The sequence below is a fragment of the Tamandua tetradactyla genome, chromosome 17, assembly GCF_023851605.1.
Source record: "Tamandua tetradactyla isolate mTamTet1 chromosome 17, mTamTet1.pri, whole genome shotgun sequence".
NCBI classification, from domain to species: Eukaryota; Metazoa; Chordata; class Mammalia; order Pilosa; family Myrmecophagidae; genus Tamandua; species Tamandua tetradactyla.
The window spans coordinates 64,362,987-64,386,050 of NC_135343.1; the positions used below are offsets into that span (position 1 = coordinate 64,362,987).

Below are 23,064 nucleotides of genomic sequence, written 5' to 3' on the forward strand. Positions count from 1 at the left end.
CTCAAATGTTTTTCCTTTCTCTAGATAAATCTGAGTTTCCAACCTATATCATTTACTTTCTCTCTGAGCAACTATGTTTAACATTTCTAACAAGATAAAATTGCAAATGCCCTGCACTTTGTTGTCTGAGACACTCTTTATTTCTCCTTCAATTTTAAGGGTAGTTCTGGATGCAGAATCCTAGATTTTATGGGTGATTTTTTCTTACATTAAATATCTCACTCACCTCTTCTTGTTTATGCATAGACATTAAACATCATAATCACCCTAGTTTCTCTAAAGGTAGTATATTTCATTTCTCTGGCCTCTGTCAAATTTCTCTCTCTTGTTTTGATCCTTTGCAGTTTGAATATAATACACATGGCTGTATTTGAGGGGAATTTACCTTTCCTGGTGTTCTCTGGACACCCTAGATATGCAGTCTCATGTTTTTCACTAATTTTGGATAATTTTCCACCATTATTTCATCGAATATTTCTTCTGTCCATTTCTTTCTTGTCCCTTGGTATCCATATTCGCATGTCACACATTTTAATTGCATTCCAGTTGTCAGATACTCTTCCATTATTCTCTTTTCTCACTTTATTTTCAAGATTAGGTAGATCCATTGCTACATCCTCAAAAACAGGAAAGTGGATGTCAGTGCTACCACCTAAAGATTTGATTCCGTCAAGTCATGCCAGCTTGGATTTCAACTTGCTACTGCTGTCAGAATGCAATAAACCAGAACTGGATTGGCTTTAATAAAGGGGATCTATTGTGCTACAAGTTAGAATCTTAAGACCATGAAAATGTCCAAGTTAAAGAACCAAAATGAGGATACCTTCACAGAGAAAAGCCAGTAGCTTTCTCTACAAACATCTGTAGAGTCTCATTTAGTTCCCCTGGAGCCAATTTTGGGATTTGGCACCTTAGTTTTCCTTGGTTCTCTCCAGGTCCTGCCTATTCTGTGAGTCCTTCTCTTATCATTGGGGTAATACTGCCTGTATCTCCACGTGTCTCAGGCAAGGAGAGTGGATTCCCCCATGTATGTGGAAAGGATGAGTTTGCCCCAAAGGCAGAGCATGGACCTTCCTCCTCAGTGCTCAGGAAGAGTTTTGCTGCCTTAATGGTCTCAGGTCTAGAAAGATTTTAGCTCTACTGACTCCTTGATTTTAGGCTTGTTAGACCCTGTGCAGAGAACCTTCCACAGTGTATCCAGGAGCCTCCTGACCTGTAACACTGTGTGCTAATTTATTGCTAGTTGCATATTGCATGATAGAAAATTTGTTCATTGATGTACCTTATGTTAAAAGAAGAATTATACATTCAGAGAGAAGTGATCATCATTCCATTTAGTCCTTGGACAAGATTCTGACAGTACTTCTATCTCCTGAAGCAATGTGTTATCTGCCCATTTCACCCACAAAGATTTTCTTAATGGGTTTCTATGTCACAAAATCTGGAATGAATACTGTGCTATAAAAATTAAAGCAGAATTAACTTTTTTAATTAATTAATGAAAAAAAGAAATTAACCCACCATTTAGAAATCATACCATTCTACATATGCAATCAGTAATTCTTAACATCATCACATAGATGTATGATCATCATTTCTTAGTACATTTGCATCGGTTTAGAAGAACTAGCGACACAACCAAAAAAGATATAGAATGTTAATATAGAGAAAAAGATAAAAGTAATAACAGTAAAAAAAAAATAAACTATAGCTCAGATGCAGCTTCATTCAGTGTTTTAACATGATTACTTTACAATTAGGTATCATTGTGCTGTCCATTTTTGAGTTTTTGTATCTAGTTCTGTTGCACAGTCTGTATCCCTTCAGCTCCAATTACCCATTATCTTACCCTGTTTCTAACTCCTGCTGGACTCTGTTACCAATGACATATTCCAAGTTTATTCTCGAATGTCGATTCACATCATTGGGACCATACAGTATTTGTCTTTGAGTTTTTGTCTAGACTCACTCAGCATAATGCTCTCTAGGTCCATCCATGTTATTACATGCTTCATAAGTTTATCCTGTCTTAAAGCTGCATAATATTCCATTGTATGTATATACCAAAGATTGTTTAGCCACTCGTCTGTTGATGGACATTTTGGCTGTTTCCATCTCTTTGCAATTGTAAATAACGCTGCTATAAACATTGGTGTGCAAATGTCCGTTTCTGTCTTTGCCCTTAATTTCTTTGAGTAGATTCCCAGCAATGGTATTGCTGGGTTGCATGGCAATTCTATATTCAGTTTTTTGAGGAACCGCGAAACTGCCTTCCACAGTGGTTGCACCATTTGACATCCCCACCAACAGTGGATAAGTGTGCCTCTTTCACCGCATCCTCTCCAGCACTTGTCATTTTCTGTTTTGTTGATAATGGCCATTCTGGTGGGTGTGAGATGATATCTCATTGTGGTTTTGATTTGCATTTCTCTAATGGCCAGGGACATTGAGCATCTCTTCATGTGCCTTTTGGCCATTTGTATTTCCTCTTCTGAGAGGTGTCTGTTCAAGTCTTTTTCCCATTTTGTAATTGGGTTGGCTTTCTTTTTTGTTGTTGAGTTGAACAATCTCTTTATAAATTCTGGATACTAGACCTTTATCTGATATGTCATTTCCAAATATTGTCTCCCATTGTGTAGGCTGTCTTTCTACTTTCTTGATGAAGTTCTTTGATGCACAAAAGTGTTTAATTTTGAGGAGTTCCCATTTATTTATTTCCTTCTTCAGTGCTCTTGCTTTAGGTGTAAGGTCCATAAAACCGCCTCCAATTGTAAGATTCATAAGATATCTCCCTACATTTTCCTCTAAATGTTTTATGGTCTTAGACCTAATGTTTAGATCTTTGATCCATTTTGAGTTAACTTTTGTATAGGGTGTGAGATACGGGTCTTCTTTCATTCTTTTGCATATGGATATCCAGTTCTCTAGGCACCATTTATTGAAGAGACTGTTCTTTCCCAGGTGAGTTGGCTTGACTGCCTTATCAAAGATCAAATGTCCATAGATGAGAGGGTCTATATTTGAGCACTCTATTTGATTCCATTGGTCGATATATCTATCTTTATGCCAATACCATGCTGTTTTGACCACTGTGGCTTCATAATATGCCTTAAAGCCAGGCAGCGCGAGACCTCCAGCTTCGTTTTTTTCCTCAAGATGTTTTAAGCAATTCGGGGCACCCTGCCCTTCCATATAAATTTGCTTATTGGTTTTTCTATTTCTGAAAAATAAGTTGTTGGGATTTTGGTTGGTATTGCATTGAATCTGTAAATCAATTTAGGTAGGATTGACATCTTAACTATATTTAGTCTTCCAATCCAGGAACATGGTATGCCCTTCCATCTATTTAGGTCCTCTTTGATTTCTTTTAACAGCTTTGGTAGTTTTCTTTATATAGGTTTTTTGTCTCTTTAGTTAAATTTATTCCTAGATATTTTATTCTTTTAGTTGCAATTTTGAATGAGATTCGTTTCTTGATTTCCCCCTCTGGTTGTTCATTACTAGTGTATAGAAAGAAGTAACTTTTAAGATGTTCATGTTTTGGCTTGATTGTCCTCATGGCCATATCCTCTGAGGAAGGAAACAATCCTCAGCAGGGTTCTCTTTTAGAGATGTCGGTGAGGTGGGGACATCCCAAGCTTACCTGAAACATACTGCTTAATTGGGCAGGAATGTCAGATGTCCTAATGTGGATGTTTCCTTCCACCTGGGATAGCATATAACTGTTTGTATTTTTGTCTTCATCTCAAGATAAACAAACTATTATTCTTCAATTTCTTTTAAACATATAATTCTAAACTTAGATTTATTACTGGATACATCCTCTGTTAACATGGGAACAATCTCTTAATTAGAGATAAAATTCTACCTGACACCCCCTTATATATTTACTTGGCAGCTCACACTGCCACTTGCTCTTACTTGGGACACTCAGTACAAAGTTCCCTGTCGCAGACATGTCATCAGATTGAGTGAGGTGGAAAGGTCCATTCACATGCAGCCACATTTACCGTGCATCAGGGTTCTCAGATACCCTTTCATGGACTCTGGGATCTTCTTTCCCCCCTTGGCTCCAGGGCCACATGAGGGTGACCAACTACCTCCTCTGTAGAAACCAATGAATGTGATGAGTTCAATAATTGTTAACGTAGAGGCACACGCTCATCAGTAACATTGAAATAATGAATTTGGTGGGCAAACTCATAAAATACTCGTGGATAAAATAAAACATTATGCTATTCATATAAGATTGGAGCACTGCATTTGCAGTGAGCATGACTTTTTTTGTAAAGATCACATAATTTTTCTGTAACTAATTCATGAAAACAAAGTTGAACGTGGTGCCCCGGAATAGACCTTAGAAAAGGAAAAGGACATGAGGAAATAAATGATAAGCATGATTAAAGTCTGGATTTTATTTAATATGACTTTCCCATGTAAATATCTTAGTTTGATAAATGTGGGATGATCACAAAACATGCTACCTTTAGGGACAAGTGGTTGAGTTTGTATAGGAACATTGTACTATTTCTGCATCTTTACAGAAATTAAGCAGAATTTATTCCATAACTAAAACTTATTTTAACAAGCACATGGAAGAATTCCTTAGTATATTTGAATGAATATTGGATATGACCAAGGGAGTCTGTCATGAATGACAATGTAAGATCATCCTTTCCCCTTCTGAAGTGACATTGTAGCTTTTATACTAGACATTCAGCATCTCCCCTTGCAGGTGAGACCTGACAGTATTTGCAAAACATGCTTCTTTGAGACCTGATTGTTCTTGCCTCATTAGACCCTTTTGTCCAAGCAAACATCACCTAGAGCAGCCCTCTCAAACCTGGATAAGTGTGTCCCTGGGTGACACCAAGATTTTCTCAGAGCTTCATGTGCATGAAGAGCTTTAAAGGACTTCAGTTAACATAATTTGGTGTCTTGTGCAAAACTCTTTCCTAAAATAGATAAGGAGAAGAAGTGTCTAGTTCGGATGCTGACACACCTTTCCTACCTTCAAGTTAGGTAATTTTTCTGGATTTGTGCTTTAGTAATAAAAAAATTCCAGCACTCACCTCACCCTAGACATTTCCTTGGGAACTAGAACCTCTGCAGCATTAAATGTAGAGACATTTGCACTGCCACCAGGATGGACATTAGTAATTAAATGATGCCAGAGATGGGCAACAGTCCTGTGGCGCCCAGTGTTTCATTCAACAACAGTAAAGGAGGATCTGATTGAATTGTCAGCCCAAATGTTCCAGAACGCAATTGTGGAATTTGAAAATTAAGTCATTGCAGGAGTTCTTGCTCAATTTCTTCTTTTCCTTCCCAACTAACACTATCCAGTCCAGAAGCTCTTCTTCAATACTGAAAATTTCACTAAGAAAACTTAAATCATTAGAGTGAAAATATGTTCTTTTTAAGTATATGAGTTTATTCATATAATATAGACATTATTATACTCTATGCAAAATTGTTCCTCTGCTAAGGAAGCCAAGCAAAAATGTGTCACTTTACAATTCTTATTTCCCCAAGAAAACATGGAATCAAAGATATAGGAAATAAATTTAGAAGAACCCTCATTTTATCTAACGAAAAATCATGCTTCAGAGTGATACTTAACTATAGAGCAGAGAAAAATGGCAAATTGCTGTAGGGCCCAGTGTTCTTAAAACAAAGCTTTCCCTGAGAAATGCATGTAAACATCCTTGCGCAGGTGAATGACTTCTAGTTTCCATGTGCCCCAAGACAGATGGTAAATAGCCAGTGTTTCATGTAAGTGACACATTTATCATCTTGTCCTTATTGAGAAACAAAAATTCAGTAGATGATTTTTTGTTTAGCACTCACTTTTATTTATTTACCTTATTGCTCCCATAAATGGTGCCATGAAATTTAAAAACAAACTGTAATCAAACAGTAATATTGTCACAATATGCACATACACTAAATGGAAGAAAAGAAACCCCTATAGTAAGATAATAAACTGTCCTCTGTTATTTGTACAATTGTGCAGCAGGACTCCTGAGCATTTACTTCAAAATATATTCCTAAGATAAGTAACTGGCAGCTTCCAACACTAACACTGCAGCCACTGAGTGTACCTGGCCACTTTGTGCACTGAGGAGTGCACATCACACAACAAAGCACAACTGGGCAGGGTGCCAAGAGGCTGCTGGGACAGACACACCAACCAGGAAGATCTGGCTGCTCCACAGTGAAAAGGGAAAGGGCCAGGAGCAAAAGAAAGATATCTCTCTCCTCCAGCAGAATGAACATATTTTACACCTCTTTTCACTATAAATGATTTCCTGTCATCAGACCACATAGACAGGTTCAGGGCTGAATATTGTGCTATGAAAACCAAAAGAAGAACAGAATTAGATTTAAAGATGGTCCAAATCTGTCCCTTCTTTGACTATAAGAACCATGTTCTCAGACAGTTGAAGGAATTCTGGGCAGGAATATGTCATAGAGAGGAGTGATCTGGGGACATCCCTAGAAGACCTGAACCTTTCTGCTGCCTGTGCATTTGCTCTCACTACCTCATGTTCTTGCCTGTCAAACAAATAGACAAAGAGCTTTGACCACCACAATGACTGATGGAGGTGAGGGATATATTCTACCCAGAACCATCTGATGAGTGTATGTCCTAAGAGACACCTTGATTTCAGACTAGCGATACTGATCTCAATTTTCCAGCCTCCAGTATTGTTAGAAAGTTTATTTTTGTTATTGTAAATCATCAGGAGTCTTCTAATTTGTTAAAGCAGCCACAGAAATATAATTTAACCATTAAAACTTAATGAATAATGGAGAATCAAAGGCATTTTTGATTGAGACATGAAAATGCTACTAATGGCAGTAATCGAGTATTTTCTATGTATCAGGTGCTGCTCAAAGTATTTTATGTATAGTGATACATTTTGCCTCAAAAAATCCTACAAAATAGCAGCAAATTTATATCCATTTTGCATCTGAAAGACCTTTCCACATGGAAGATAAATAATTTACTGAAGGACACATGGGAAGGAGATTTCAGATATGTAAAAAAAACCTGATATCTAATGGAAGAAAGTCCTTGGGGAATTTGCAAACATTGATAATTAGGGTTAGATAATTAGGGTTAGATAATTAGGGAATGGCCCTTAATAGGAAGAAAATGACTGAGAGTAATAATTTTTTATCTTTCAATTTTTTTTTCAATGAACATAAGGAATGAGAAAACACATTGGGATAAAACCAAACAACTGTAGCAGGTAGTGCCTGTTTGCCCAAGTCATTTCCTCTCACAGCAGGCAGGTCTCTGTTTACTCAAACTATGCAAACTTTGAGATGTCTCACTCGCCCTGGGAATGTCTGAAACTGCACATAAATGATGAGACAAATTCCTGTAGAGCTGCCTCCCCTTCTGTACATCAGCATGTAGTGTGATGTGCTGCCAACCCCTTTTGGGTGCTCGGACTCTCAGAGGCTACTTGGGTGAGCCCTATGGCCATAGGCAAGTAAAATCTCCTTCCTGAAACTTCAGAGCCTAGGTTTGATCTATTTCCATGTAATGTTTCTGGAGGCTTGCAGCCTTGTTCCTGGTTTCACACAACACAACTACAATCAGAAAACCCTCAAGTTAAAGGCCTGGCTGAAACTGAGTTTCATGTATGTAAGGCAGGAGACAGGCAGACAAGATCAATGGTGGAAATTTTGAACCTGAGAAGATCTGTCTTCTTATCTTGATAGTGGATTTGGAGGATAGTACCAGGGAGGGGAGATAAAAGATGAGGAATTGAAGGAGATGGAGAGGGAGTTAACATAGGTAGGTTCAAATCAGGAAGGCACAAGTAATTGGTAGTTGATACAACAGGGTAGAAAACTCTCTGACCTTGCATGGCAGAGGGCAGAATGACAGATTTGCTATTTCACTGATGAGCATCTATCTCTATGGCACAGGCAGTTTCTGGTGATCCACAAATCTGAAAGTATAACAAGGGTACATTGAGAAGGGATGATAGGTAAATGTCCAACCTATCTAAAGGTGTCATCGCTATAATCCCTGGATTATGTGCACATGTTATCTTACATGGCAAAAGGAACTTTGAAGATGTGAGTGACCTTGAATGGAGGAGATGTCACAGACTTCTCACAGCTCCAAAAATAAGAGAACCTGAACATGAAACACATGAGTAACTACAGAATCACAGAGAGCAGATAAGTTCCATTAGACTTCAGATTTTCAAATTTCCAACATTTTGTTTAAGAAAATAATAAAAATTAGAAAATATTTGTAAAGAAAAGAAACTAAGTGACTATATTGCACTGTTAAAGAACCTTGTTCCCAAAACATACAGAGCCAATTCTTTTCCTTTGTTCATTATTTCAATCATCACTTGCATATGAACCCATGTTCACAGGCTTTTTAAAGATGTGACTTTTAGTTAATGCATGGATAACTGAATCAATTTGGGTTTTAACTGGGATTACTGGAGTTGTTTATAAACTGAATGAAATTCAGATGTAGGGGAAAAGCCAGAGAGCAGCAAGACATTGGAAGACAACAGAACCCAGCAGAGACAGAAGGTGTGGCTGTGTGCATTCACCTGTGAGGGGGGAGTCAAAAGCCAAGGGTTGCTGGCAGGCAGCACAGGGATACCAGATCCTTTGTGGAGAAATCAGGGCCTTGCTGATGCCTTGGTTCTAGGCTTGCTTATCTCCAAAGTGTAGGCAAATGGTATTTCCTTATCGCAAGAATCCCAGGGACTGCCTCCTTCTAGACTGGTGGGCTGCAGTGGCCTGGGGGAGACATGGAGACACCTACCTTCAGGAAAAGAGGGAGGGAGGGAATGGTCCTGACACAAATATTGGCCTACAAATAGAATAAGATGGCAGGGACCCACAGCCTTAGTCCCTTGTGGACAGGCACTCCCAGCACTGTGGGACAATTATCCCCACATACAAAAAAAAATCAGAGGGTCACAGAGCAGAAAACATAATGTACCTATGCAGGGCTGTGTGTGACAGGTGACCAAAGAGTACCATCTCCTTAGAAGGCTGGGAAAGTGCAGTCTTAGAAGCTGCTTTCCTGTCCCTTTCTCTATGGCATTTTGGAAGGGGACTGCACTCTGTACATGGGAGCATGGCACTAGTTAGGCTGCAAAATACAGCAAAAGGAAACCTTCAACATGAACCTAATCAAAAGCCAAATCTTACACAAGAGGGAGAAGCCGACTTTCAAGATAATCTTGTCAAGATAATTAGATGTCCAGAAATCATAAACAATTACAAGGCACATTAACAAACCTGAAGATATGGCCACTCAAATGATAAAATCAAAAAGTTAAAGGAAATAAAGAATTTAGAACATCTAATCAAATAGGTTCATGCAAAACTCTTAATTTCTGTAAGCCATTAAAGAGATAAAGGATATCAAAAAGATACAAGAAGATCATAAAGAAGAATTCTAAAGAATACACAATTATAGCAGTTTTATAGAAATGAAAGGTACTGTAGAAGAATTTAAGAATATTCTAGAAGCACAACAGCAGTTTTGAAGAGTCACAAGAAAGGATTAGTGAATTAGAGTACATAGCATCTTAAACACGCAAAGAATCACTGGACACAAATATGGAAATATTTGAGCTGGATCTCAGGGAAATGGATGACAAAACAAAGCATACAAATATTTGAATTATAGGTGTCCCAGAGGGAGGACAGACAGGCAAAGGGTCAGTAAGGATATTTCCAACATGATGGCTAAATACTTCCCATCCATGTAAAAGACAAAAATATGCAAATCAAAGTCACCTAATTCTTTCATTTGCTAAAGCTCTTGGAGCACAGGATACCAGAAATGGATTGACACTTTGCAAGGGGATTTATTAAATTACAAATCTGCAGTTCTAAAGCCAAAACAATGTCCAATTCAAGGCATCCGAACAAAGACACCCTGATTCTGAAGAAAATTGGATGGGATCTGTATTCCTGTCACATCAGAAGGCACACAGTGATGTCTGCTGGCTCTTCTTTCTGTGAGTTTTTGTGTGTCCTTGCTTGTGTCTCCTTGGACATTTATGCATCTCGGCTCTTTCCAAAATGTCTTGATTTTATCCTCTCTTAAAGGACTCCAGTAAAGATGATTAACATCAGCCTTGAATTTAGTGGGTCCTATCTTCATTGAACAACTTAAACAAAACTTACCACCAAGAGTAATGAATTAGAAGACCATAGCTTTACTGGGAGTACATAACAGATTCAAACCAGTGCAGCAACATACTCCAAAATAGAATAAATCTGCATCACTCCTGCACAAATACTAAGCAGACATAAAAATGCCAAAGAGGAGAGAATCCTGAAAGAAGCAATAGAAAAGTGATTCATTACATATAAGAGAAACAATATATCTAAATGCTGACATTTCATCAGAAATCATTGAGAGAAGAAGTCAGGGGTACATTTATATGTTTATGTTAGTGAAAGAAAAAATTTGTCAACCATAATTAAACAAAGTGATCCTTAAAAAGCAGGGGAAAGCTTAAAATAGTCACGTATAAACAGAAGCTGAGAGACTTTGTCAATAATATCTTGCCCTTCAATGATACTAAAGGGAATTCTGCCAGCTGAAAATACAAACAGGAGATAGAGTCTCAGTGTGGTGTATAAAAATGATGATTTTCATCAAGGGCAGGAGGGGAACTCCTTGAAAGGGAGCAATGGACTGGGTGAGACCAACGGAAATTTAACATAAATTAATTGGCTCTTGCTCTGAAGAGATATGGAGGATACACAGAAGGAGCAGCTCTGGAACTATCAGTTTTAGGCCATCCAAGCAAGTACTCATGGGCCTGCCTTTGGCTGTGTCTGACAAATCACCCCAAGGCCTGAAGATGGCACGTGTTGAGAAAGGAGACTATGTTGACTGTCCTGTCCGAGTTGTGACTTCCAGAATTTCTCCAAGTCTTTCATAATATCTGTGCTGGTTTGAAAGGATGTACATCCTCTAGAAAAGCCATGTTTTTTTCAAAATCCTATTTTGTAAAGGCAGAATAATCCCTCTTCAGTCTTGTATGTTTGAAACTAATTAAATCATCTCCCTGGACATATGATATAATCAAGTGTGGTTGTTAAACTGGATTACCTGGAGATGTGTCTCCACCCATTTGGATGGGTCTCGATTAGTTTTATAGGACTGGAATCCTATAAAATGGAATGACATGAGAGAAAGCCAGACAATTCAGAGAGAGAGCAGAGAAGGCTGCAGCACCATGAGGCAGAGAGGCCACCAGCCCATGCTTTGGAGATGAAGAAGGAAAATGCCTCCCGGGTAGCTTCATGAAACAGGAAGCCAGGAGAGAAAGCTAGCATATGATGCTGTGTTCACCATGTGCCCATCCAGCTGAGAAAGGAGCCCTGATCATGTTCACCATGTGCCTTCTCACTTGAGGGAGAACCCCTCAACTTCACTGGCCTTCTTGAACCAAGGTATCTTTACCTGGATGACTTTGACTGGACATTTCTACTGACTTGTTATAATTAGGATCTTTTCTTAGCCTTAGAACTGTAAACAAGCAACTTATTTAATTCCCCTTTTTAAAAACCATTCTATTTCTGGTATATTTCTTTCCAGCAGTTAGCAAACTAGACCAACATTCCTGAGTGAGGGGAACATTTGTCTGGAAAGAGTACATATGGAAGGGAATATTCCTGCTGGGGTAACAGGGCACCCCATGAACAAAGGTCCACTAAGATCTGAGACCCTTATGTTGCTGTTTTCTGCACTGTGGCCACTCAGCTCCCCAACCCTGCAGGTTTAAAGTGTCCTATCCTTGATGCTCAGTGGCCAAGGATCTCATGGGAAAATGCTAGTGACTTGAGCACCTTTTGTGGGCTCCATCTTAGACCTGTAAATGAGTTTCCACCCTACTGAAGAAAGGTGAGACACCCAGGCTTTTGGGCTGGGCTTGGTTGAGCACTACATCCTATCAACATGGTAGAGGGCTGCTCTCAAGAGCATGGGGTCTGGGAGCCTTGCACAGTGGTTCAGTCACTTGGAGGGTGAAACCTGTAGGTCCTACGTGCTTTGACCTTAAGCAGGACACCTTGGAGAGAAAGACAGCAGAATCTGAGACAGGACAGAGGGACCAGAAATGTTTTCCTTAACGACCTAGATTAGCAAAACCTGGAGGGCAAGAAACAAATTTTGCAACCATAAATATTACCAGACTAGAAATTCAAAGTTCTCGAGGGATTTGTTCAGAAGGAGTGAGAAGCAGCAGCTGGCTGGCAACCTGCATTTGTGCCTCATCACCCAACGAACTTTCACATTACTTTCAAAACACACTTAGAGAGCTGACTTTTTCCATCAGAACAATGAATGTTAAAGACACTAAAGTGTTATCTTCAAAGAGGTGAAGAAAATATCTTCATGTCAAGAATTCTAAATGTAAACATATACTGCAAGAAAGTGAAATCACTGCCCTCCCTCTACCTGGGTCATGGTATCCAGTGGTGAAATTCTCCCTGGCAGTGTGGGAGATGACTCCTAGGGATGAGTCCGACCTGGAACAGTGGGATAAACATTCTATCTAGACCAAAAGGGGGGAAAGAACTGTAACTAATAAAGTATCAGTGGCAGAGAGTATTCAAATAGAGTTGAGAGGCTACTTGAAGGTTACTGTTTTGCAAGCTTCAGCTGGACAATTACTCCCTACCACACCTTGCCAAACCCTAACCAAAACCATTCCAGCCAATCCAAAAGAACACCTAGGACAATATATAAGATTCTACAAAGATTTCATACACTTTAGTAACATTCTAGAAAGGTGCAACCTCCATGTGGGCCACTGGACCAGATAAGCCCTGAAATTTAAAGGCTGCAGCCCCTCCAGAACATAAGCTACTTCCCTCTCCCTACCCCCTATTAGTGACAGATCCTTCAAACATGAAAATGTTAGAATGATCATGGCCCAAATACCCCTTAAGAGGAAGATATAAAGATCAAAGTTGATGCTGGAGTTATACAGAGAAGAAACGATTTAACAAATGTATATGATTGCTGAATCATTAAATTGATATGTTTTTTATTGTATCTTAGAGCAGTTAGACATAAAATCCCAAAATTGTGGAATTGTGAGCCCTGCCAAACTATGAAATTGGTTCTACAACTAATTGTGATTCTGTACTTTGAAATGTATTGTTCTTTTGTATATATGTCATTTTACACAAAAAAGAAAAAAACATCTATTGTGATATTTATTCCATCTAGCCTCCTATATACTGGAGCAGCTAGATGAAAAATCTGAGAGGATCACATAGTAGCCCATGACAAAACCTGGGATCTGTCCTGTAAATATGTGTTGAAGAGTGCTTTGAAAACTACTGCCTTTTTCTTTCTTTGTTGGGTATTTATGGTATATTATACCACAAAAAATTTAAAATAAATATATATATACTGTAAGAAGAACAGCTATCTGAGGAGATTTCTTGACAAACAAAAAGCAAAAGTATGCATTACTATCAGAAACTTTCCAGAGAAATTCTAAAGGATCCTTAAGCTGATCAAAATTATTCATGGGGGAATTTTGTGAAACAAAGACCAGTAGAAAGTCATGATAGTGGTTAATAAAAATGCATATTAATTGCATAAGCAGTAATAGTGATATTCAGTGACATGTAAAGGTAAAACAATGTACTTAAAATAACTGGCAAAATTGTTTATGTCAGTATGGGAACTGAAGAAAATTTAAGTGATCTAAGGATATTGCCCATGAGGGCAGTGGAACATTGCATTTGTTTGTTAAGTGCTGACAGAATGCAATATACCAGAAATGGAATGGCTCTTAAAGAAGCAATTCATTAAGTTGCAAGTTTACATGCTAAGACTATAAAAATATCCATGCCAAGGTATCCTAAGAAAGATAACTTGACTCAAGAAAGGCTGCTGGGTCAGCACACTTGGTTTGGTTCTGGCTGATGTCTGTGGGTCCTCTGACTTCTCATTTAAAACAGCCTCCCTGGAAGCATTTTCTTTCTGCATCTCCAAACATCTGGGCTCCTGTTGACTCTGACAACTCTGACAGCTGTGTCTGCTATGAAGTTTTTTTCCAAAATGGTTCTCTCTTAAAGGACTCCAGTAGGCAACTCCACCTTGAATGTGTGGAGACACATCTCCATGGAAATTACCTGTTCAGAAAGTCCCAACCACAACTGGGTGGGCCACACCTCCATGGAAACAACTTAGTCAAAAGATCCCACCAAGCAATATTGAATCAGGATTAAGGAATCACTTTTCTGGGATACACAACAGTTACAAACCACCACAGAGATTTTAATTAATTTTAGAGATTAATATTGTTATGTGTGCTATAATTTCTTGAATAACCAGTAACAGAATTAAAAGCACATTATATGTAAAGCACTAAGAAAGAAGAAGGGATAATAAAATTATCCAGTCAGCATAAAAGCATAATAGGATCTTATGTATCATATTCTCCAACTAAAACAAATTTCTTCACATTTTATGAATCTCACTCACCCAGAATCATAGTCCTTAAAAGGAGTAATATTAAAGGATCATAAAGCTAAAGAAAAGTTGAAAGTAAAAGAAAGAAAAATGACATATATATGTACAAAATTGTAACATAAACAAAAAAATAATAAAACTGTTTACAGCAGTTATAATAACATCCAAAATTCATATGCCTTAAAGCAAAAATTGTCACTACGTAAAGCACTTCATGATGACATCTGTTTCAACTCACAAAGAAGATCTAATAATACTGAATTTTACCCATCTAATAAACAAACCTCAAAATATAGAGAGCAAAAAATGAGTAATTATAAAGAGAAAAAGCATAAATGTACAATGGGAAAGGCGGTATCACTAATCCCTAGCTTCAGCTTTATTAAACACACAGGAAAATTGTATAAAAATAAGAAAATCTGAAGAACCAGCAAAAAGAAATATCAAAACATTAACAGATTGACACATTCACTTCAATCACACCTGGAACCACATTAAAAAAATGCTCATAGGTAGAGAGAGCAAACACACATGAGCACATTTCAGAACACTGGACACTTTCAAAACAGATTTTCTTATTTTCAGGCAACTAAGCTACAGATCAATAATAAAACATGGTTTTAAAATATCCATATATCTTTAAAATAGTAATTTCTTATTTATGTTCCACATCTGACAAGCACAAGTAAGCTCCTACCAGACAGAATGTTCTATAGATAAAATAAACTCACCACAAAATTCAAAATAATAGAAGCACTGGATCTTAACAAAGCCTGGTAAATTCTGGAAGAGAGTCAACAGTTAAGAAAAGGGAAGTTTAATATAAAGAATTGTCAAACTATGACAGAGAAGCAACTTTGAGATGTAAGAGAACTCCACATGGCATCTGAGCAGAGAATGCATCCCTGAGAGAAATACAGGGAAGTGGGGTCCCTTCCCAAGATTGGCTTTTAGACCTTGTTGGAGAAGTTGTCATTTCCATCCTCTGTATAGCATGGAAGTTTGCTGGATTGCATAGACCAGAGCTGTCTGCAGTCTCTGGGCAATAGGAAGGAATCCTCCAGGCATGGGAGGGGCACAGGAGAGACACAGGTAGGGGCAGAGTGCAGGTGTGCAGAGGGAGTGGGGACACAGGTGCATGCAACAGGCCTAGAGCCCACAGTGGCCTGATCAGAAGGACCCTCAAAGCCATGGAATGTATGGTGTGTGAAGAAAACTATTTTTAAAAGAGTTGATTGGATAAATTTTGGTGGATTCACACAGTGAAATTCTATTCAGCAATGAAAGTGAATAAATTGCAGGTGCATACAACAGAAGAGATGTTCTATAAACATTGAATGAAAAAACTAGCAACAAAACAATGTGCATTGGGGGATGATTTCATTTATATAAAACTCCATAACAAGCCAAACTATATGGTTTTGTGATGTGCATGTGGAATTTCAAAGTTTGATTCAAGTTAGTGATTACTATGAGATTCAGAAAAATCAAAAAAGAAGAGTTATGTCTGGTAAGGGAGGAGTGGATTTCAGTAGGATTTTGGTCAGAAATATGCCAGGTCATGGTGAAATCTTGGTGACTGCTAGGTTGTTGTTAATCAAAAATGTGTAGATGTGTGTGTTTTATGCAATATTCTTTAACATACTTTAAAATAAAATTGTAAATATTTAATATATAATCATAGACATAATTTCATAGATTTATTGACACATATGAAAAATAATATCATCAAAGCACCCAACAGTGTATTTGACAGTCTTTTTTCAATTAAAATTTGTTGAGTAAATTAAAAAAATGTTGAGTAAATGAATGTAGAAAAGCTTTAATTCTATCAATAATCATGTTAGTTGATAGAAGTTATATCTTGTTCTAATTTATTTATACTGTCAATTCAAACTTCTCTTCTGAGTTATAAATTCTTCATTCCTGTGTGTCTCTATGGCACTTCTCGCTCAGTATCTCTGACACTTATCTCATGAGTTTTACACCTCCACACAAGCCAACCCCACCCAATGCCACCCAAGGGAAGGGGCAACACACATCCTATTGTCTACACCAGAATCAGTGGAGTCATCCTCAGCAATACTCTTTACCACAGCACTCATAGCCAGCTCCTGTCAATTTTACAACTACATATTCCCCAATGCATTCACTTCTTCCTGTCTCCACTACCATGGCTTTAGATCAACCCACCCACATCTCTCTCCTGGATTCCTGAAATAACTTCCTAACTGGTCTTATTACTTCTATTCTTTTTTTTTTTTTTTGCAATATTACACTTTATTTTGCACATAAGGAAAACAGCCAATTAACTAAGCGGTTTTAGAGCTCTTAGTATTCGTTAATCAAGGAGGAAATGAGGTTAAAAAGCAAACTTTTCATCTCCTTCCAAACATATACCACAAAAATTCACAAGGACAAATGCAACAGGGGATGGTTTTCAACAAAGTCAAAGCAAAAAGGGTGAGTATTGATGAGCCACAGGGGTCAGACCAGGAGCAGTGCTCCAGGAAGCGAGGCTCTCTGGCCCCTCACACTCAGCCTGCCGACTTAGATATTCACCTTATGAAATTTATTGCCCTTTGTCACACCCACGTACAAGCAGCTCCTTCCCGCTTCCACATCCCAGATCCATCACTTCTTGCTATTCCAAGATGGCTAATCCATAAACAGAAATCCAGGCAGCTTCAAATATACTTGCCCAGCTGTGTTCTTCACATGGCGCCTCCACAAGCTAGGCCTCAGCTCAAATCCTGTATAGGAAGTTCCCATTGCTGTCAAAGAACTCTCGCCCCTTCTGCACTACTTTGCTGCTGAAGTTCTGGTCACCTGGCTCCCCTGCTTTTAATTCCTCTGGTTTCTGGTCTCTTGTCAATCCATCATTTTCAGTTCCTCCAGTACCTTCACAACTGCCGACGGAGTTCTTCTCCCTGTGGTGACCTAGGGCTGAAACCATAGGCACAAAGCTCTCTTTCTCCAGGCCCTGGATTCCTTTGTTCCTTCCCTTCTGCCTCCTTGGTGTATTTCCCCCGCAAGTGTTCAGTTCTATCATTTTCAAAGCTGTGCAATGATTCTAGCCTTTGGATAGGGCTTCATTCCCTGGTATCAGCAAAGAGCCTGATGCAGAGTGGCCTGCAGCCAGTGGTTTCAAGGAATTCCCAGAGGCCTTGAGCTGCTGGAGCAAAGGAGCAGGACTGGTATTCTTAAGGACTTTTTGATCTTGCTTCAGTTTCTGCTCCATCGTGGGTACAAACTTGCTTTTCAAAATCCTTCGGATCACATCAGTGCTAACATTAAAGCCTTCGGCCAATCTGGAAACTGACCAGGATTCTGCAAATTCCTTATGTAAATACCGTATCTGCTTCATAGCTTCCCACGTCAGGGTTCTGGGCGGGGCACCAGGCGCCTCCATTTGCCTCCGAATTTTCTGGAACCGGATTGCGTTCTTCCATCGTTTCAGGGCGCTGGGGGCGAAAACCAATGGCAGAGGCCATGCGTGGACACAAGATGGGTGGGTGAAGAGCCTCGGGCTAAATCACGGAGCGCCCAGCCCTCTCCTTGTCAGAAACTGCAACCCAACCGCGTCTGCCAACTTAACACCTGCTCTGCACTCAGCCCCCAGAAATCTAACACCTACAACAGTAACGAACTCTCCAAACGTGTGCTGAAATACGTCACTAATGAAGGGGCCAGTGGGCCCAAGGGAGCTGAACACCTGCCCCTGCGCTCCTGACAACGGGTGAGGAGAAACAAAGACCGCTGAAGATGCCTACTTCTATTCTTGACATTTTTTATAATAAGTTAACTTCACTAAAACCAGAGTGTTCTTATTAAAAGGCACATTTTTCATGCCATCTGGCTGCTTAAAAACCTACTCTAAGCATGACATTTTCTGTAAATATGCCTATGTTTAAACAAACTAATGTACCCATTTTTGGTCATTCTAAGTGTATTGTTTGTTTTCATAAATAAAAAAATGAAATTAAAAATAAAAATAAATAATAAAAACCCTGTGAAACCTGGGGTGCAATTGTAGTTCAATGGTAGAATTCTCACTGGCTGTGTGGCAGGCCCGGATTTGACACCCAACCCATGCACTCTCCAAAAAAAACAACAAAAAACAACAAAAAATCAACAAATCATGCTGCAATAAAGGGATACTCACCTGGAAAAAGAATAAAATGTGACCCTGCCTTACAGGATGCAGAAACACACAGACACAGACACCCACACATACACACAAACATAGAAGGTACAGCCTTATTGGCCTCAAACATGCATATCTTACATCAAATTTTGCATTTCCTAATTTTCTTTCATCAATATCTGCTACCCCTTCAAACTTAAACTCTGACAGACAGACTGATTTTTTAATTCCTTATTATAATTATAACACACACCCAGAAGTGTATTTGGCATATAAAAGATTCTCAATTAGAATTTATTTAATGAATGAAAAAGAAAAGAGAAATCAATGAAGAAAAGCCTTAACTATAACAAATTCATGCACAAATATAACACTAAAATAGAATAATCAATTGTTTAATGCATCGATGTTAAGCATTTCAGCCTTAATGGAAGTGTAAATATGTTGGCATGAAATAAATACCCAGGGGAAAGAAACTTGGTGGACACCTAGTGCTGTCACATATGAAAACAATGTCTCATTGTTGATAAAGACTGTTTCCATCTCAACCAAAATACCAGCCTCACTCCTTCATGCCCCTTTCGCACTGATTTCCTCCTCCTCACCACCTTCACACCAGGGAGAGCAGAGAAGAACAACCTGAACTGCAGGGAATAGACAGAAAACATGGCACATTCCAACTCTAACTATTCTAAATACCAATGTACCAGGAATTCCCCCTTACATTCCCCCCACTGCCCAGGGAGACTCTTAACTAGGCAGCTCCTTTTCTCCCTCCTCCTGTATCTCTGCCCTTACAGGATCCAGGTAGCCCGATTACCTCAAAGGAAAAGTTTTTGAAACCAAGTTGTGAGAACTACAGAATTGCCTTTGAAAGAGTAAGTAAAGGAAAGGAAAAAAGTGAAGGAAAAAGACAGTTAGAAGGGAGGTAGAGTATAACTACTTCAGTAACAAAGAGAAGGAATGCTTGAAGGAAAGACAGAGTCCACTGAAGGAAAAAGTAGGACAAGAAGACTAACTACTAGGCAGAAAGTTTCAATATGAAGAGGCTTGAGGAGGGGGAGCAGCTGCTGCTGCAGGACTCAGTGCCCCACAGCTGGGAGAGGAGGTTTGTGTTCGAGGCTGAAGCACTGTGGGAGGAGTGCTATAATCTTGCAGACAGTAATAAGTGGCCACATCTTCAGCCTGGGCTCCACTGATTCTGAGGGAGAAATCTGTCCCAGACCCACTGCCACTGAATCGGTCAGGGACCCCAGATGCCCGGGTGGATGCATAGTAGATGAGCAGTTTGGGAGACTGTCCAGGTTTCTGCTGGTACCAGTTTAAGTAGTTCTTCTGGTTGGAGCTGTACAAAAGACTCTGGCTGGCCTTGCAGCTCATGGTGATGGTCTCCCCTGGAGTCACAGCCACAGAGACTGGAGACTGGGTCATCACGATGTCCCCACTGGCACCTGCAGGCAGAAAAGGACAAGATCACACAACAAATCACAGGTATATAAAATGTATATTCACATGTAGGATTCCTCATTTATCATATATAATCAGATCTGTTTTAGATGAAATAGTCTTTACACTTTGCATGTGAAAAATATCTCTCCAGCTTTATAAAGACATTGCTCTTCTGAAGCTCTCACCTGAGACCCAGAGCCCCAGGAGGATGAGGAGTTGGGACTGTGACAGCATCTTGTTCAACATCTCGTGCACTCAGGCCCTGTCTCCAGGGAATCCCCATTAATAGAGTCTGAGCAGTAGCCAAGTCCCCAGGAGTCTATGCAAATCAGCTCAGGGTATAAAGGGAAACGTGCTGTGCAGTAAACTGTGAAGACAGATAATGGAAAGAAGGGGACAAAATAACATTACCACAGTAAATGTGAGTGTGGTCCTGCAGACTTCCCAAAAATCAACTGCAAACTATACTTTTCAACAAACTGTATCAAAATTATGAATTTTAAAATACTTTACTAGCCACTTTAAGTTTCAAACTAACTGCAATCATCTTGTGTGCCTAAAATTAATTTTGGAATAAAATATATGTGTCAGTAAGTGTAAAGTTTCTGAACTAATTGAACTTTTAAAATATGGTAGCAGGAACTATGTGGAATATATTCATATCATGGGATAGAATGAGGACACAGTGCACAAATTATGCATCTATCTCAGCCTATTCTGAACTTTAAATATGGATATGAAGTTCTTTTTTGACATCTCAATGTCACCTCAGTGTGTCCACAACACAACCTCTGATACTGCTCTCAACCCAAATAATATCTCTGAAAATGAGCCACCAGACACGTAAGAATTACCCCTGGCCCTGCCCATTAGACCCTGAGTTTTCAAATCACAGAAGAAGAGATTCACAGCCTAAAAAGAACTGTGCCATCTTGTGGTAATAGGGAAAATAGCCCCCCTCCCGAGGTCTCAGAGTAAGTTCTTTACTTACTCCTTCCAAAAATAAAACATACGTGTAGAATTATACGAATAATAATATGAACCTTTCTACGCTTAGGACATTAAATTATGAGCAAATGAAACAACCGCTGACCTCTTAACCTTTCATTTATCTGGGAGAGACAGACAATGAACAAGGGACTTATCCTCAGCCTCTCATATCTAGCTTCTCTGAGATTTCCCCCCTGCCGCAAAGCTGTTGATACAGGACAACTGGGGTGAGGTGCATCCAGGTCCATTTCATGGTCATCCTCATCATGAACAGAGTCAGAGAGAGAGATAAAAATTGAGACAGTTTAACAATGTCATATACAACACAGTCCCTCCTGTTCCATAATTTCCACTTTTTCTGCAAAGCAACCACCCTTCTGCCACCAAGAAGTTTCCCTTAATGTTGCACATACTAAGGCAGATATTGTTCCAATTCTAATTAATAATATATTTATTTTTCAGTAGCTGTCTTCATATGAACCCAGTACATCAAGTGAAAGTGCAATTTCCAGGCATTGAGCAATGGGGTGGCCCAGACACAACCCCCCAGGAAGACATTCCTACTCAGTCAAAGGTCCACCATGTTCTTGGTCCACCATATATATGGGTTTTAAAGATGCCAGTACTTGCTTCTTGTTTGCCTTCATCCCCCATGGTTTATTTTTGGTGCTTTTCCATGAAGGTAATATGCATATATTCTTAATTTAAATTTCTACTTTGTAATTGACCATTTTCTTGCCTCTGTACAATAGAGGCTCTTTCTGTGCCTACATGCATTAAATAACTTGAGATTGTCATAGACGACATGGTGATGACTCAGGTTGTGTCATGTGAATGACGGCATCAGGGGTCCACATAAAATGTATGGGAATGTTCTCTCTGAAGAGTAGGTAGTTAACCTCATGCATGAATAAATAGAGACTTGGCTTGCAATGCTCAAGGAAGAACACTTCCAAAAATGCACAGGATGTGGTCTTGGATGATTAAGAAAGTAAAAAATGTGAGAAGCAGACAAGGACCTGATTCTAGGCACCCAATAAGGTCTGGATGAGAGCTGTGGGTTTAGATTAAGGGCAGTGAGATTCCATGGAACATGAGTCAGAATTCATTAGTTGTTCAGCAGATATTTTCTATGTCATTTTATGGGCATTAACACTGTGAAGAAGTGGGTAATGTGGAATCATTATCCTTTCTGTGCCAGCTGGGAAGATAAAGCTGGTATCATCTTCTCTAAAGCCATATCATGACATTTTAAATTTAAGCTTTCCCAAACTCCTCACTGCCAAAAATTAAAATTGGGGCAAAACAATACTTCATAAAACATAAAAAGAGCATTGAGGTAAGTAGAATATAAGAGGGTGCTCAAGTTTCCTGGTTGCCGGCAGGTACAAACCCTATCCCAGATGTTCAAACACTAATTTAGATTCTGCTATGAAGTGATTTTGCATACTTAATGAAATCTTTTGACATTGATTGCAAATGAAATAAAATCTGTTGACATTAAAAAGGGGAAACTATTCAAATGGGCCTGATCATTTTACAAGAACCCTTTACATATTGCTGTACTGGCCAGAGATGAAGAATTCAGTAAAATTCATAGATAATTAGGATGTGACATGGCAGAAAATATCCAATGTTGACTATGGAGGTTGAGGTGCCACATGGCAAGGAATGAGGGCAGCCTGCAGGAGATGATGACACCCAGCCAACAAGGAATAGGATCTCAATCCTACCACGCAGGGAAGTGATTCTGTCCAACCACATCAGCTTGGAAGAGAACTCCAAGCTCTGGAAAGAACAGAGTCTCACTGATTACTTGATTTTATCCTAAGACCCTGAGCAGAGAACCCTTCACACTGTGCTCAGACAGACTCCTGATCTACAGCACTGAGAACTAATGAACTGCTCACTCGTTATTAACTAAAAAATACTGATACCTGTTTATCAACCGATCTCATGTTAAAGG

General features: G+C 39.1%; 1 pseudogene and 1 gene segment (V, D, J or C); both read right to left on the reverse strand.

Annotated features, from left to right (window-relative positions):
* Window positions 1–16,927: 16,927 nt before the first annotated feature.
* On the reverse strand, window positions 16,928–19,233 carry LOC143661195 (neugrin pseudogene; annotated as a pseudogene).
* A 461-nt stretch (window positions 19,234–19,694) lies between these two features.
* LOC143661196 (immunoglobulin kappa variable 4-1-like) lies at window positions 19,695–20,381 on the reverse strand. The segment is given in 2 exon segments: window positions 19,695–20,110; window positions 20,294–20,381. Coding segments are annotated over 2 exon segments (477 nt in total).
* Between the last annotated feature and the right edge of the window lie 2,683 nt (window positions 20,382–23,064).